The sequence below is a fragment of the Rhamphochromis longiceps genome, linkage group LG3 (assembly GCF_057381845.1).
Source record: "Rhamphochromis longiceps isolate RC_006_pf linkage group LG3, R_longiceps_female_GT1.1, whole genome shotgun sequence".
NCBI classification, from domain to species: Eukaryota; Metazoa; Chordata; class Actinopteri; order Cichliformes; family Cichlidae; genus Rhamphochromis; species Rhamphochromis longiceps.
This window is the reverse complement of record NC_140559.1, coordinates 28,425,875-28,444,193: the sequence shown is the minus strand read 5'-3', so window position 1 is coordinate 28,444,193 and position 18,319 is coordinate 28,425,875. Positions and strand designations below refer to the sequence as shown.

Here is an 18,319-nt window from a genome sequence, read left to right as displayed (position 1 = left end):
CTAGGATTATTCCACATGTGTGTAAGTCTAACAGAGACAAAGTTTATTTTCTTCTAAGTTTTATAAAAGCTGTAAATATAAGATAATCAGAGCACTTTTAACAGATTTTAGTTTTATTTGTGTCACAGTTTTGAAGTTTGTTAAACTTGTAATATTCAGAATAATGCTGAATTTTAAATTGTCTTTCAGTGTTTAAACAGAGTGACTCCTCCTCACACACAGAAGTGTTGATGGTTTGATGAAGAAGGTTTAAACGTTAATGAAAGCAACACAAAGTCAGGAGCAGAGAGGTCCTTGAAGCTGCAGATCAGACTGTAAAGATTAATTGTTGAGGAGGAAGAAGCAGATGTGAAGTTTTCAGAGTGACAACAGTATAAATGTGGGAGGAGAAGGAAGGACGAGAGCAGCCTGATGTGAACAGACGGAGCTCTGATGTTTGTCACAAACTGTGCAGCCGACCTGGAGCTACAGGCTGGTTTACCTGAAACCTTCAGACTGAACACACAGAGCTCCAGCTGTGAGCTGCTCATCAAACTCAACACGTTTGACTAAATACTGAACGATAGACTCTGATCCAGGGTCAGTGTTTAACATTGCACATGTGCACAATGTCAATGACAAAAAGTTTCAATTTTGTGTTTTGGAAAATGTTTTATTGGTGAGTAGGGCTGCCACTAACAATTATTTTGATAGTCGACTAGTCACCGATTATTTTTGCGATTAATCGACTAATCAGATCATCATCCATTGGACGTAAAACGTACAGCTTATTGCACCAGCATGCATCTGCTCTTATGTAACTTAGCTTACAGCTTTAAGTGTTTAAGGTATGTGCTAACTAAAAAAAAGACAAGATGATAGTTTATTAAACTTTTAATGAAATTTTCAGATTGTCTCTGTCAGGGACCCTGGGTCTGAGCGACCCAGGCCGCTAAATTTGGACACAGGTATGAAACCAGATGCTGCTTCTTCTTCTTCTTTGGGGTTTAACAGCTGGCATCCCTGGACATGCAGTGCTGCCCTCTTCTGTTTCAGTTGGTTATTACACTCTTAAATCCTACTACTTATTCTTGCGTCTTTCAGGATTTTACAAAGCTTCAAATGACATGTCGACAATTAAATTAGTTGTCGACATTTTTAATAGTCGACTAATTGTGGCAGCCCTATTGGTGAATATGTTTTTTTTGCACTACAGTGTTTAAATATATGTTATATTCTAAACTATGCAATATATTTAACCTTGTTAATATAAAGTAATTAAATTAGTTGATCCTTTATGTTTCTGTGAGACTGAAGGAGACAAACTTTGAAGTCACTGATGCTTGAAATACTTCCCATGGGTGGTGCAGCAGATACTGGACAGCACATAAAATGTTCTGAGAACTTCAGGGGTCTCATCAAGCAGCATAACTGCAGATCAGCCAGTAGATGGCAGCAATCTCCTAAATCAAGACCTGCTTCCACCAACTTTGATTTTTATTATGATTTCTAAATGGTTTATATTTTGTGCTGTAGATTGTTTTATGGTAACAGTGTATTCATAACAAATTGAAGAGATGTTCATGCTGTCTGTATTATTTCATTTTTTTATTTTATTTATTATTTAAGTTTTTTTTTTCTTCACGTTTCACATCAGCTGCTGATTACTGACAGACATCCAGCTGTTCTGTCACATCTGTTTACTGAATGAACTTCAGCTTCTGATGAGAATGGGCAAGGATTTCAGTCTCTAGATGTGCAAAGCTGGTAGAGACATACCCCAAAAGACTGGCAGCTGTAATTGCAGCAAAAGGTGGTTCTTCAAAGTATTGACTCAGGGGGCTGAATAATTATGCACACCCCACTTTGCAGTTATTTATTTGTAAAAAATGTTTGGAATCATGTATGATTTTTGTTCCACTTCTCACGTGTGCACCATGTTTGTGGCTGTAATGTGACAAAATGTGGAAAAGTTAAAGGGGGCCGAATACTTTTGCAAGCCACTGTAGGCTTTCTTGACTTGACTTGACTTCCTTACAGCCAGACCTCAGTCAGTCAGAGTTGGTACAATGACATCAGGTACAAAGATAGTGAGCACAGTGACTCCCCAAGGCTGTGTGCTCAGTCCACTCTTGTACACGCTCTTCACCAGGATCCCCAATTATACATCAGCGGGATTCTGGTGGAGAGGGTGAAGACCTTCAATATATTTACAGAAGACCAATTATGAGCTATTGAGCCATCGGCCCCCGGGGGCCAACCCCCTGAACTTATAATAGCGTATAATGAACTGTTCCTTGAGCTCCTGTCTTGTTGGTGGACATTTGGTTTTGGACTGTTCCCTGTGCTCCTGTGCCCTTGATGGATATTTTGTTTTGGACCCTGGACCCCAAAGGTTTAATATGAAGTTTATTACACAAAGATGTTTTAGTGCTTTAGTGCATTGAGTTTTTAAGACTACAAAGCTCTTTATCTGAATGCCAACGAGATGTGGAGTCACCGCCGTCTTCCACCCAGGAACAGCTGAACTGTGAACTTTTGTGCTGTCGCTCCCGCGTCGACCTTCTGATCTCTATGGACACTGCCTCCTTGGACTCCAGCATTTTTTTGTTTTGAACTGTTTTTGTATATTTCTGGACTCAGTTTTGGAAAGCTGTTGGCTTTCAGCCCTGATCGTGTCCGTGCCGTCGGGTGAGAAAGGCGACATCTCACTGATTCTGATGTTTTGGCGGGTCCGCGCTTTGTGTTTATGCCCTTTTTGCACTGATGCTATCATGAACTAGCTCTGTGCAGGCAGATAAGGACCCAAATGCAAAACTCATGAGCATGAGTCCAAAACTGAGAAGAAGGTCGACACGGGAGCGACAGCACAAAAGTTCACTGCACAAAAGTTCACTTTTGTGCAGTGAACTGCAGTTTCAGACACTCCTACAGCATATGACAGTTTTTTGTGTTTGTTTTTTTAAACACGTGTTTTCAAAATTGGAGTTCAAGTTATTTTTTACTTCCAACAGTGTTAACATACTACACAGGTCATGAACAAGATTTTTTTTAATTTTCATTGTAAGTGGGCTAAAGCAGTTAATTAAAAGTAGTCTAACATAAATGTAAATGCTGTAATTTGATTATTTCAATAAACCGTGCAACCTGGATGGATTTGATGCTGGCGTGACCACAGTGCACACGTCTGCTGTTGCTCACAGTGGTCCAAGGGACCGCTCAGGGAGTTTGTGTATTCGCTCAGATACATGAAAAATTAGAGGGAACATTACCTGGGCTCCCTCTTTACTCTGGCAACTGGTACAAAGATAACAGCGCACAGTCGTCATCAACAGTGTGTGATACAACTGCACATTCAATTCTCCATCTTGGGATTATTTTCTTTTGCTGAGGCATGCACTGTGCAGCGATTTGGGACCTGGAGTAACAATGGAGTTGCCGTATTTGTCCACATCAATTTTGAGGAAATTCATTAAGCTGTTTTCTAACTCTGTTAGACTACACTACACGCTACTATGTCACTGGTGATTACAACACAGCTTCAGTCATACTGTTTCATGACACGGGGCACAAACCCAGTAAACCTCAGTCCCAGAGCCGCAAACAGGAGGTGTGGGACTTTAGCAACTGGATAAACCAGAAGAGATCTGGGAATGTTTTTGTTGTGTCCTCATGGCGACCAATGACACGCCCCAAAATTACGCATGACGTCTTAATTAGATCGTCTCCCTGACAGCCACTCAGCAGTCGCGTTTAGGAGTTTAGGAGAGTTTAGGAGGAAGTCTGAGTTGCCCTGTCAGTCTCTGCACTTGTTGTTATGTCCCGGCTCAGCTCGTCTTCTTACACTTTTCCACTCTGGACTTTAATCTTGTGCTCGGCTTTCTTAATCACACCTGTTCAAGGTAAACCGATGTTTTACTTAAACTCTGCTTTCAGCTTAAAGCTAACTTTAGTGGGTACTATGACTGTCGTGTCTGCAAGGAGTGGGTGAAATAATCGCTGGTTTGTCACAGCAGGTTGGTCCAGAGTTAAACTATTCTCAGCTATGCTGCAAAATATTACTGACGCCTTTAACTTCTAATAGCAGCCCATGCACTTTGAGTGGAAGAAGACTGTGTCATGATTTATGATGTTAATACATATTACAGTAGCTAAATCATAAACATTATTAATGACCAATAAATGATTTATGGTTTCCACTGCGGGTAAAAAGTCATATACTGTTAGTCAACCCCTAAAACAAGACTATAAAATGTGATGTACTGCCAGAGTTCAGTCAGCTACAGTCACTATCATTGCTTACAATAATGATATTACACACATAAAATATAGCTACAGTATAACATGGATAGACAGGATTTAGTGAGCTGCAGTCTATACTCCCATGATATCCCAATATCATGTAATAGAGATTTCAGACACATATATTTATTACCGTAAGGAAATAAATCTGCAAACATAAAATCTGCTCAGAATTATTTCTGGACAACAGCTTATGTTTTAAAACTTACATTCTTCTTTCCTCAGTCTGAGGATCTTTGTTCAAAAGCAATAATAATGACAGATGTGTCTTGTAGTGTAGTTTGTGTGTCGACAAAGTTGTAAAAACCCCGATCTTCCACACAGTCAGAGGCTGCAGGTCATTTGCAGTTATTTCAATGTGAACTGCTCTGGGAGAATCACCCCAGAGACTCGTGCTGAATGTAGAGCACAGAAACTAAAGTAATGATACCAAACTTGATATGATACGATTAATGTTCGGCTCATTCTGTCCGACTGAAGCATTTTTTTTCTCTGCTGAGAGGCCAAGAATTCATCTATGAACTATTTATGCAAATTATAGTATAGAATGTGAAGTTATACTGTTGGCTGCTGTTGCTCTGTTATTGGTATCTCAGAATGGTTTATACCTTATTGTAATCTGTACTGATCTGATGCCATGCATCAGCTCACCTGTGTTTGTAGTGTGCTGAAGAACAAATGCTTTTACAAGCTGATCAGACCGGAGCGTCTGGTTTCACTCACTGTCATACTCAGCTCCAGCAAACTCCCATAATCTTGAACAAGCTGAACTATAAATTATTGATGCATGCCTCAGTCTTCACTGCTGTTTTGGTGCTTGTAACTTTTCTGTCCTAGAGATAAATACCTATACAGACGTCACTGGATTCAACTGAATTCCAACCATTTGTTTAAGCTTTTCCCACTAATGTGCTGTTTATCAGAGATGAAGACGTCAGCTGCTCCTGCAAACACAGTTGGTAAAATCTTCTCTGCTGGAAAACCGTGATGATGTTTCCAGGTAACAGAGGTTCAGTCAGTTTTACACAGAATTTCATTTAGAAAAGAAAAACTTAGTTTTTTTTAAATCCAGCAACATTTGATTTTTGTCTGATTTTGCCAGATTTGACCACACTTTCCTGTTCAGAATAAATAAAAACAGATTTATGATGGTTTGTGGGGATTTCTAAAGCATGTTCCTGTAAATTACCTCTGCATGCTGCTCACTGTGTTGTATTTTTCTGATTTCAGTTTAGTTTTCAATCGTTTTAGAGATTTTTAGGTGTTGCTCAGGATTCCCCTAACTTAGTAGATTTCTGTTGGTTGTTGGTGTTGTTGCTCGCAGCCACCAGCTAACATTAGTAGTTGGTCAGTATCGTAGCGGCTGACATGCTGCTGAACATGCAGCATGTCTGTGTGTTGAGACGTAACAGTTATATTTTTGTCTGCAGCCTGAATGTGAAGATGAAGAAGAAGATCTGGATCATGGATTTCATGCCTTTCCTTGTGGTCCCACTGTGGACTTCAATTCTTCACTTGGATTTTGTTAAAGGTAAATAACGTTTCTATTACGTTCTAGTTCATTGGATTAGCACAGACTCTGTGTTTACCTTATTTACTGTATTTCCATGAATGTTGGCACACATTTCAATAAACCACTGCATCCATTTCACATTTTCCTACAAAGAATTGAAAGCAATGAAATGCAGCTCACTACTTCCACAGCTTTGTATTCACAAGCTGCACGGTTTATTTCGCAGACCAAATTTAATGCTGGGATATTTTAATGTAGTCCTTGCTACTGTCTTGCTTAACATAAGCATTCCTACCAGGTCATGAGTATTTGGTCTTATTTGGAACAAGTTCTGAATGTTGTGGGACAAAGATTTATTTGCTGCTTTGTACATTGTGCAGTTCTGACGTCAACCAAGTCTTTAAATTTAAGAATATTACATTTGAGGAAAAGTGGATTTGCTGGTTCTCTTGAAGTGGTTTTACTTATTATCCTTATTGCTCTTCTTTGCAGAATGTATGTGTTTCCCCACACTTACACAATATATAATTCAAGGAAGTCTAATGGGACAATACTGCGTGTGTACGTATGTGTGTATATATATTCTATTGGTCGAATATGTGTGATTCCCAAATATTATCAATTTTGTTTGTACTCAGTTTCAATGTTGATTTATTATAGTCAAACCAAGTTTGTATCCTCAGCAAACAATAAGATTTTCAATTAGTTTGAAATTTCACATATATGTCAGTAATGTACAATATGGACATGAGCATGTCAGGAAAAAAAGTTCTGATGTTGTATAAAGTTGTGTGTCTGCTCCTCTCTGTCTCCTCAACAGGATCATTTGTAGTGGATGTGACACAGAGCTCCTATCAGGCAGAGGAGAACCACAACATCACACTGGAGTGGACGTTCACCACCAAACCAGACACGTCCCTCTCATCACTGAAGGTCTTCTGTATCCTGAATAATGGCCATAAATACTGGACTTTTTATCATCTTTATGATGGTGTCGAGTTCTCAGAGGATCAGGACAAAAAGTTTTCAGGACGAGTCCAGAGTGACAAAGACGCCCTCAGAAAAGGACGACTCAGACTCCAGCTGTCCAGACTCAGGACTGAGGACTCGGGTCTGTACCTGTGTGAGGTGGACACAGGTTATGGTCGCGGCTACAACAGCTGCAGAGTCACCGTCTCTGGTAAGACAATTCATTTATACACATGTGATCAATGAACTTGAGATAAGAATGTATATGTAAATGTTACACCAAATAAACAGAAGATTATTGGTTTCGTTTTACAGCTGTACCAGGGGTTATATTTCTTTGTTCTTTGTTTACATTGACTCGTCATCATGTGCTTGAATCTGATGGTAATTAGTGTGAATGCTTTATTATCTTTATCATTATTATTATTATATATTTTTTAAATGGTTTCTTTGAACTCTACAGCTTTTGTCTTTAATTAGTTTAAAACAAGAGTTGGGCACAAGTTTGAATTAATTTTGATCTTCAGTAAACAAACTGTACAAAGACTCAAAGATCATCAGTTTGATCTGTGGGAAAATAAGCATCTTCTTGTTACTTGTCACTGCAAGTTTGTGCCATGTGTCTGTCACTGTGTGAGGAACTTAAAATGTGACGATAATTTAAAAAGAAATTCACATCCTGTTGAACTTTTTATTGACTTTTGATAAACTGAATGCTATTTGATTAAAGACATTAGTACCAACTTGACATTTCAATGTCGTTCTGTGGTTCAAACATCAAATTGCAAACACTCTGGTTCTTACGTCATATATTTTTATCAACTGATTATGACTCTAATGATTTTTGTGTTTGTCTAGATGCAAACTTTGCTGAAACCTCGACAATGGAAACGCTGCTGCTTTCCAGAAGCCTCCAAACTCCAGATCATCAGGCCACGACTCCAACAAATGGTGAGAAAACAGTCCAACTCTTCTCTGCATCATCCCTGTTTGGGGTTTTGTGTATTTGTAGTGACCTTCTTTTGTTTTCTACATCAGCAGGTCGATCCAGGGTCCCTGTGGTCATCGCTGTCATCACCTTATTATCAGTTGTGGCTCTCGCTGGTTTTGCTGCATTTTTCTCTCGCCACATTTTTCTGAAGCTAAAAGTAAGAAACAAACAAACACAAACATGTTGTTGCTTCTTGTGTTGTCAGACTGACTCATTACTCTACATTTTTCAACAGAAGCATCCAGAGGATGAGACACAAAAACAACCACTACAAGTCTAGCTGCTTTACTCAAAGTAATAATGGTCTTAATGGAGCTGAGAGTGTTAGAGATTTATCTTTGCTGGATCTTCGCAGTCAGGTCAGGGATTCAAACCAGCAACCACACTCAGGTCCAGCAATAAATTTAATTTATTTTTTTTAATTTAATGTAATCTACCCTACCACTTTGTGGACCGGCGGAGCTAAATACCAGATTCCTCCAAACTTCAAGAATTTTCCATGCATCATTTTTGTTTGGTTGAGTTTTTGTGATTGTCATTTTTTAATATGTTTTTAGTTGGTTTATTTACTGACTGACAACCTGGCTTATTCACCTTCTTTTAACAGAAGCATTTAGAAGATGAAGATTTTTCTGGATTTATTGCTTTTGTTTGTCTGTATAAACTTTGTTGTGCCATCAGTGTGGTCATCACATCATAATGTTTTATTACTGTTGTTGTATTTTATTTATTTATGCCTGATGGTAGTCCAATTTTTTTTTTTTTAGTGTTGTTTTTTTGTTATTGTACTGAATGAAAGTTCTGTTTGTAGTTTTTGTACATCTGTTGGGTTTCAGGGATATTAAAATGCACTACAGGCTTTTTCAACTGATTCCAATTATAAATCAGAATCAGAATACTTTATTAATCCCAAAGGAAATTATGGGTTACAGCATGTGAGTTAACTAAAGTGCTTGAACTGTTCAGATTAAAGTGCTGGATGAACATCAAATCTGCATACATGCTGCTACTACTGCACATTCACAGTGTGTGTGTGTGTGTGTGTGCCCCCCCCCCCTCCTTTTTTTGCACAAGTCGAGGAGCGCGTCAGGTTACATTTCCCTGTGTGTTATACTTGTATAACTATGCATGTGACAAATAAAGAACCTTGAAATCTCACTTGTGGTTAGTAACACTTTGAGTTGTCAGTAAGTTGTTTTGGTTTCTTTTTCTTTGGTCAGAAGTTTTCAAAAACACAAGTTACACAAAATGTTGTATCACCAGAACACCACACAGCCAATCAGTAACAAGAAAAATTATTATAATAAAAACTTGAACACAGCTATTCTAAGTTAAAGCCAAGGAATAACATCGGTTTTAAGATATGTTTCAAAATCAGCCAACAAGGGGCCAGCCTAACCTGGGCAGGGAGATCATCAGTTTGATGCGATGACTGAAAAGACTCAATGATGCTGGTTCTCAGTCTGGTTTGAGGGACAGACAGGGGCAGCTGGTCCATGGACCTTAGTGATCTTGATGGAACACATGAGGAACTCAGATATGAATGATCCATTAAAAGTTTTAAGAAGTAATATCTTAAACTCAAAACAGACATTTATACCAAAATGGTGGAAATATGCATATTTGACTCCAAAGTTCATCACTAATTCTCGCCAATGTCCGTTCTCTGGCAAACAAAATGGATGAGATACGGCTCTCCATCACTAACAACAGACGGATTATGGACTCAAATGTCATGTTTTTCACCGAAACATGGCTGAACAACAGCTGCCCGGACAATGCTATCGAGTTAGCAGGACGCCACACACACCGAGCCGACAGGCTAGCAGATGACTCCGGCAAGACCAGAGGTGGAGGTTTGTGCATTTATATTAACAATGCTTGGTGCATGAACTCCACTACTACTGAGAGTCACTGCTCACCTAATGCGGAGTTTTTAATGGTCAAATGCAGACCTTATTATCTCCCCAGAGAATTCACTTCGATCATACTCACTGCCGTGTATATACCCCCCGACGCTAATGCTAGGTTGGCCATGAAAGAACTTTCTGCAGCCATTAACAAACACCAGAATAAACACCCCGAGGCTGCTTTTATTGTTGCTGGCGACTTCAACCACACCAACTTAAAGACAGTCCTCCCCAGATTCCACCAACATGTCTCCTGCCACACCAGAGGAGACAAGACTTTAGACCATGTGTATTCCAACCTGGCTGGAGCCTACAAAGCCACACCCCTCCCCCACATTGGACAATCGGACCATCTCTCCCTGTTCCTCACACCACGGTATTCACCACTCATCCAACGTGTGAAACCTGCTGTGAGGACAATTAAAGTGTGGCCAGAGGGGACAGACGCAGTGCTCCAGGACAGATTTAAAAACACAGACTGGAATATGTTCACCCACACAGACCTGGACCAGTACGCCTCATCTGTACTGGATTACATCTCCAAAACCACAGACAGTGTCACCACCCAGAAACGGATCACCATGTACCCCAACCAGAAGCCTTGGATGAACCGGGATGTTCGTCTCCTCCTGAAGGCCCGCAACACTGCCTTTAGGTCAGGAGATGCACACGCCTACAGTACAGCCAGGGCTAATCTAAAGAAGGGCATCAAAAAAGCCAAACACCATTACAAAAAGAAGGTAGAAGAACACTTCTCCAACTCCAACCCCCGACGCATGTGGCAAGGACTCCAGACCATCACAGACTACAGGACCACCAAACCCTCCCCCGCATCCTCTGATGTCTCCTTCCTCAACGAGCTCAACAACTTTTATGCTCGTTTTGAGCGAGGGAACCCCACAACCACAACCAAAGCAGACATGACGCCAGACCACCAACCTATGACTCTCTCCCCCACCGATGTAGGAGCGGTGCTGAGCAGGATCAATGTCCACAAGGCTGCAGGCCCTGATGGCATCCCCGGGCGTGTTCTCAGAGCGTGTTCTGGGGAGCTTGCAGGAGTGCTCACAGACATATTCAATCTGTCCTTGGCCCACGCTGTGGTACCGGCCTGCTTCAAATCCACCTCCATCGTCCCGATACCCAAAAACTCCAACCCATCTTGCCTCAATGATTACCGCCCAGTAGCACTCACCCCCATCATCACTAAGTGCTTAGAGCGACTGGTCCTAGCACACTTCAAATCCTGTCTCCCCCCCACCCTGGACCCCCACCAATTCGCATACCGCCGGAACAGGAGCACAGAGGATGCAGTCTCCATCGCAATGCACTCTGTCCTCTCACACCTGGACAACAACAACACCTACGCCAGAATGCTGTTTATAGACTTCAGTTCAGCATTCAATACAATCCACCCCTCACAACTCATCAGGAAACTGACAGACCTGGGTATCAGTTCCCTCATCTGCAAATGGTTACTGGACTTCCTGACCAACCGCCCCCAACATGTCCGGCTGGATAACCGCTGCTCATCTACCATCACAATGAACACCGGTGTACCACAAGGCTGTGTGATGAGCCCTTTCCTCTACTCCCTCTTCACCCATGACTGCAGACCTGCTGATGGTTCCAACACCATCATTAAGTTTGCAGATGACACCACGGTGATTGGCCTCATCAGTGACAACGATGAGGCCGCCTACAGGGAGGAGGTGGATCGTCTGGCTGAGTGGTGCGACAGAAACAACCTGCTGCTTAACACCGAGAAGACCAAGGAGCTCATCGTGGACTACAGGAGGAATGCTGACCCACATCCACCCATCCACATTAAGGGGACGGCTGTGGAGCGTGTGAGCAGCTTCAAGTTCCTGGGAGTCCACATCTCCGAGGATCTCACCTGGACGACCAACTGCTCCAAGCTGGTCAAGAAGGCTCACCAGCGCCTCTTCTTCTTGAGGACTCTGAGGAAGAACCACCTGTCCTCAGACATCCTGGTGAACTTCTATCGCTGCACCATCGAGAGCATCCTGACCAACTGTATAACAGTCTGGTACGGGAACTGCTCTGCCTCGGACCGGAAGGCGTTGCAGAGGGTCGTGAAAACTGCCCAGCGCATCGCCGGAGCACCACTTCCTGCCATAAAAGACATCTACAGGAAGCGGTGTCTGAAAAGGGCTGGGAAAATCATCAAAGACCCCAGTCACCCATCACATGGACTCTTCACCCTCCTGCCCTCTGGGAGGCGCCACAGGAGCCTCCGGACTAAGACCACCAGGTACCGGAACAGCTTCTTCCCCACAGCTGTCAGACTCCTGAACTCTGCCTCCTGACATCTGACCCACGTTAAACTCATGGACTGAACATACACACACCCACAATGGACAACTGTACCCTCAAACACAATAATAACATGGACTGAACCACCACTCACAACCACTAGCACTTTATATAGCCTCTGTAGAAACTATCTACACCCTCACTTATCTTAACTGCACTACTGTATAGCTCTGTGTAAATAATCATTCTGTACATTCGATAATTTTTAATCCTACAACTGTTTACAACTTGCATAGTTCCCATTTCTGTATAGCTGTATATCTCAGATTTCTGTAAAGTTATTTATTTCATATTCTGTAAAGTTTTTCATATTTATATCCTGTTCATATCCTGTACATAGCTTGTACTCACTACAGCCTGTACATACTTATAGTTATAGAATATTCACAACATACTTCATACCGTGTACATTATAACATACCATAATAGACCCATTTCTGTAATATACTCACATATCTATATTATTGCTAATATATATTGTAATATATCTATATCACTAAAGCACTTCTGGATGGATGCAAACTGCATTTCGTTGCCCTGTACCTGTGCATGTGCAATGACAATAAAGTTGAATTCTATTCTATTCTATTCTATTCTAATGGAGTACCATATGGCTGCAGTGGGCCCAGGTCCAAGAGAGAAGCAGCTCACACACGGAAACCACTGGGTCTGAGCACAATAACTTTAGTTTTACTTTCATTGAAAATAAAAAAAAAAATAATTAAGGCCATCTGTGCTTTGATGTCTTTTAGACAGTCCAATAGTGTTTTCAGGAAGCTGACATTATTTCTCTTTTAGGCGTATATAATGTGAGGGTTCTGAATCTTTCTGAAATGTTAAAACCAACAAAATGGAGACATAACTTTCTTAGCAGCACCTTTACTCTCCACACACATCAACAACAACAACACTTTCTGTGCACAGCCCCCATGAGACTTCACTCACCACTCAGGAGTCAGAAAATCAATGAAACAGGTGATTGCAGGAAAACCAACGAGGTAGAGTCACATGAACACTCATGATGCTCATAGACACCTCTGTGTGTTGTTTCCAAGCTCCTAAGACCACATTCAATAAACACACATCCATTCACAAATAGATGATTAAGGAATGAAGGTGCTGTTTCAAGAATGCCTGTTTGTCCACATTTCACCTGCTTTCATTGAAGTTGTGTAGACCACAGTGGATCTACGTCTTCGTGAGCCAAAAAATAAGATGTAGAAATATTTTACACCACTTTATGTAACCCAGATTGTCTATTTATCTTTATTAGGCGAATGTTTAAACTGTTCACATGCTGGTGACTTGTTTCAGTTAGTGGTGTTAAAACCTCTTGAAATTTTATTTTTGTACTGCATGACTTATATGAAGTATAGTCTAACCATCTGTAACAGATATACACACACAACAGGGATTTGTTTGGTCTTGTTCAACCACTTTCAGCTATGTCAAAACAAGACTGGGCGATGCTGACACCACTCCAAAATCAGTGCAAATCTCCTTCAGCCTCAGGACAGGAAAAGCCATTTCTCACAGAACTTCCTAACACAGAATCATTTGAAAATAAACTGAAAACAAAACATTTTAGTAGCAAATAAATAAGTACATGTAACATGGTAACAACATAATGATATAACACTCTGACACCTCTGTTATTGACAACGAAAGAGTGGGTTTGCAAAATGTCAAATCTTTGAGCTTGGATGAGACTAAAAGTGCAATATGCAGTAAAAAAACAACAACAAAAAAAAAAAACGGCCTGAAGATAGTTCAGGTTGATAAGTTGGAGAAATGAGGTATTGAGACAGCAGCTCTGTGTATTCGTTCTCTTAAGGTTTCAGGGAAACTGGCCTGTAGCTCCATTAGGACAACATAAGCTGTCCACCTGTTAACTTCAGTCCTCAAACTGAATGAGAAGATCCTCATGCTCAGACCTTCTTCATCAAGTTCTTTGCACTGGTGTGTGAGGATGAGTCATTCTGTATGAAACAAATCTTTAGGAAAAAGAACCATCATGCAATGTTTTTTAACACATGTGAGCACTGAAAACATTAGAAAAGTGTTATGTTTGTGTGTCTTCCGAGACAGTCATTAAAAACGGTCACAATAAAAATCATTCAGACCTAAACTCTGCTCTAATATCGACATGTTACAACTCCAGAGTCAGCGCCATCAAATCAGTTTTTAAAGAATTTAGAGAGAAACATGTTAATGCAGTGTATGGACGGCACACTGGCACACTGAAAAGGAAACAAATATTTTGATGTGTTCACCTGTTGCTTAGGTGTGGAAGAAAGCATATCATGTTTTTGTCATGTATGTGCGTGGGTGTGCATTCCCATGCTCTGAATCAAGAGATAAGACCTGTAGATTTTTCCCAACACATCAACATCCAGACAAGAGTAGCTGGGTGAGCAATTACAGACATCAATCTACAGGCTATTAGATCTATTAATAAAATTTGGAGGACCCAAATCACTGGAGGCAGGTCGAACAAAGAACAAGTGAGATTTTAGAAGTGTAGAAGGCCAGAAAACAACAAATGCACAAAAGAAGGAGCACAAACAGGAGCCTCAGTTAAATTGACAGAAGCAGTCAAAAAGACATCAAGACAAAGACGTGGAGCATAACTGCATAAGAAACAGAAGGCGGAGTCACAAATAAACCAGGAAGTAAAAACAGGGAAGCCACTACCCAGACTCGACTCCAAACCTGAAGTCTTTAATGACAAAACCATTATTTCAGAAAAGTTCAGGAATGTCACTCAGTGAGGTGGGGATCAGTTTAGCATACACCTTGGTGACTTATGAAGGTGTGTGTATTTGTTTGTTTTTGTTTCCTGGAAACAGGAGAATTCAACACTATTGTCACCATGGTGAAATATCAACAACACTTAGCACATAGCCCCACCCCTCATATTTATGTCTGAGCCATTCTTAAAAGATTTTGCTTTTACTTTTAATTGGGACACGGTCATTTCACTGACGGTTTAAAAACACATGGTTTTTTGACTAAAGGAGACCAATGTGATCAACAATATGGAGGACCACAAGAGCCACGCACATCGAAATAGAAAGAATTCTGTGCTTAATAATTAATTGTAGAATAAATTCTGCATTTGTAAATTCATTTTCGAATTCCAATTTAATAAATTGATTTTCAAAATGCTTTTTAAAATGGTAATGCAGCACCTGGTCCATGAGACGTGGAAAGTGGTGAGGGGCTCTGAACAAGCAGAATGACAAGGCCATTTGTTCCTTGGACTCTGAAGATAAGGGAAACTGCCAAGAGCCCTTGATTAATCCAGCATTATGAAATTCACTCTGGCACAGCTGGCTGCCGGCAGAGCCCACAGGCATGTCACTGCAAACCCCTCTGGCCTCTGCTCGGTGGTTCCTGGGATACCCCTCATCTGGGGCTCTTCCCAGGAGGGTGGCACGGTTACCGTTTAGTGGTCCTCCTTGGGTTCTTGTACTCTGGGGCCTCTGGATGTCTGGGGCCTGGATCTCCTCCATACCTGCTTCATGTCCTCAGGGACAGGGCTATGGCTCCCCACACTCTCTAGCAGATCGTTACATGGAGAAACCTTTTGAATACAAGCGTGCTGATCCACACAGGTGTGCACACGAGTGTTCACAGACACAAACACGTTTCTTGGCTGCTAACTTAAAGCACATTGTGCACTGTTGATCTTGCGTACTGCACAATAACATTTAATATTTAGTATCTACTGTTATTTACTGTTAGCTTGTTTATTGTGATTGTGTTGTTTTTATTATGTTGCTCTTTATTAATTGTTTTCTTTTCTGTCTTTTTCTTCTCTCGACAGGTGATCCAGGTGTTTTTTTCTTCCCCCCTTTCTCACTATCTCCTCTCTCCTCTGTTTGTCTTTCTCTCCCTCTTTTTCTTTCAGTTTTTTTCTCCTTGTCCCCCAGCCATATCTGTCCCATCTGTAACAAGCGAAAATAAAAATAAAATAAATTCAACAAGATGAACACCACCACAGCAGCAGTTTCTTTCTTTAAAAAAAGAAAGAAAAGGTTACTGCAAAAATAATAAAATGATTTATTGTTAGTGTTGAACAGTATCTTCATGATATTTCACAGACAGAAGCTGGAATTAGATTTAATTTACTCATTTCTGATGCCACAAACATGAATTCATGATCAGTTATATATTAAAGTGGATTCCTCTTGTGTGACCTCATGTCTGCTGTGTTTTTGTAAAGACTTATAAAAATGTGTTACCTTAAACTTTGGTCTCTTTATTTAAATCTGGTGTTTGGAGATTTTGGGGCTGTTGAGTCGTTTCTGCTTCTGAAAATTAAGAACAGTGACACAAACTTCTTGGTCATAAATATTTTCTGAATTTGATCGATGATCTTTTATTGGAATGTATTCATATAAAACTGAGTTTGTAGACATTTGATTATTATGAGCTTTTAAATTTCTCTGATGTTTGTTTGATCCTCACTGAAAATTCAGACCTGTTCATACTTCTACATGTTTCTCACAATATAAATCCACACTCGGCTCTGAAGTCAGCTGACTTCATGTTTCTACCAGGGACTGAAACATGAAGTCAGGACAGAAGAAGCACAAACTGCAGTTCCTCTAATGTCCACACGAGGTTTCAAAAGTGACTCGGTGCTCACAGACTGCTGTTAAAATGTTTCACTGTACAGCAGAAATAAACACGTTTACATCCTGATACAAAGACTGATTTGGTCTTTGTGGTTAGTGTTATATATAAAATGTGTGTGTACAATTTATTTGTGTTATTTTAATAATATAATTTAATAATAACATTTATATGAATCTGTATTCTGATTCTAAAGTTTTGTTGTTTAGCACTAGTAAACTGTGTCGATGTGATTGTTTCATTTAAATGCTCCCAGAAGCACCAATGACACAAACAGCTGCCTGAGTTTAGACCCTGCCGACTTCATTATTATTCAAACAGGATGTTGAAACTATCAAACAACTAAACATTATGTTTACAAATATATTTTATCTTTGGATCCAACCTTGATCTATTTTAACAGCTCACAGTGATCACATGTGTATAAATGAATTGTCTTACCAGAGACTCAGTCCTGAGTCTGGACAGCTGGAGTCTGATTCGTCCTTCTTCTTCTTTGTCACTCTGGACTCGTCCTGAAAACTCTTCATCCTCTGAGAACTCAACACCATCATGTAGGTAATACAGAGTTAAGTGTTTATGGTCATTATTCAGTCTTTACACAACATCAGAACTCCTTTCACAGTGAATCAGAGACAACGCTGTGAAAAATCACTGATTTGTTGGTTGATTTGTTCAAAAAGATCAGAAACAAATCTACAAACTACAAAATCAACAATAATAATCTCGTGAAGTTTGGAAAAAACAGAGACTCTGAAACAGTTTCATGATTGTTCTGCTGGGGAAAAAGCAAATTTCTGTGAACCTGAAAAACTATGAAACACAAACTACTTTAGTCATGTTTGGTGTTTGCTGACATCTAGTGTTCTTCTTGTGATGGCGCAAAAAGGAAAACTCCTTTGAGCCTCTGCTGTAACATGACACTGTCTCTTTTGGGGTTTTGAAAACTGGATATTTTTTTAAATTCCATGTGAGCATTAGAAAAATAATACTGGAAATATTTCAACACGGAAAATGGCTGTTTGCATTACTTACCAGTTATATACTAAATGAACGCAAAGTAGTTGTCACCTTTAATGAAACTGAAGAGTGAAACAGAGTGGGTTAGGGTTAACCCATGGAGGGGGTTCACTCTCACCATGGTCTCTTGTGTTCTGAGGGCCTCTGGATGTCTGGAGTTTTGATCTCCTCCATACCTGCTTCACACCCTGGAGGACGGGGCTGTGGCCCCCACACCCTCTAGCAGATCATTACATGAAGGAACCTTTTAAATACAAGCGCGCTCATACTCACAGTTATACACACGGGTGCTCACACACACAAACTACACCCTTTTTGGCTCCTACTTCAAAGCACACTGTGCGCTGTCGATCTTACGTGCTGCACAATAATATTTAATATTTAGTATTTACTGTTATATTCACATATATCATCATGATGTATGTTTTATGTTGCTTTTTTTTTGCTTGTTTTCTCTTTGTTTTTTCTCAACAGGTGATCCAGGTGATTGATATATGTATTTTTGTCTGCTTATTTTGTTGGTTTGTGGTTTTTGCCCTTTATCCCCGTCCCTCTTCACTGCTGTTTTTCTTTCCCTACCTCTCTTTCTTTTCCACAGTCATGTCTGTCTTGTATTTAGCAAAGTGAAAATAAAACAAACAATAAAAGGTGAATCAA

At 40.3% G+C, this 18,319-nt stretch overlaps 1 protein-coding gene across 1 annotated transcript; it reads left to right on the top strand.

The window, feature by feature from the left end:
- The first annotated feature begins 3,741 nt into the window (after positions 1-3,741).
- LOC146673820 (uncharacterized) lies at positions 3,742-8,898 on the top strand. The gene is made up of 7 exons (XM_085392040.1): positions 3,742-3,881; positions 5,205-5,281; positions 5,712-5,812; positions 6,615-6,974; positions 7,622-7,714; positions 7,802-7,911; positions 7,990-8,898. Exons 3-7 carry the CDS (start codon positions 5,725-5,727, stop codon positions 8,032-8,034), a joined length of 696 nt encoding a protein of 231 aa, XP_085248166.1. The 5' UTR covers positions 3,742-3,881; positions 5,205-5,281; positions 5,712-5,724; the 3' UTR covers positions 8,035-8,898.
- The last annotated feature ends 9,421 nt before the right edge of the window (positions 8,899-18,319 follow it).

What these genes read in the sequence shown, in the direction of transcription:
- LOC146673820 (XM_085392040.1), top strand. Translation starts at nt 5,725, where the DNA reads ATGAAGAAGAAGATCTGGATCATGGATTTCATGCCTTTCCTTGTGGTC. An exon ending in GGCCACGACTCCAACAAATG is followed by an intron (nt 7,715 to 7,801) that starts GTGAGAAAACAG and finishes TTTCTACATCAG; the next exon opens with CAGGTCGATCCAGGGTCCCT. An exon ending in ACATTTTTCTGAAGCTAAAA is followed by an intron (nt 7,912 to 7,989) that starts GTAAGAAACAAA and finishes ATTTTTCAACAG; the next exon opens with AAGCATCCAGAGGATGAGAC.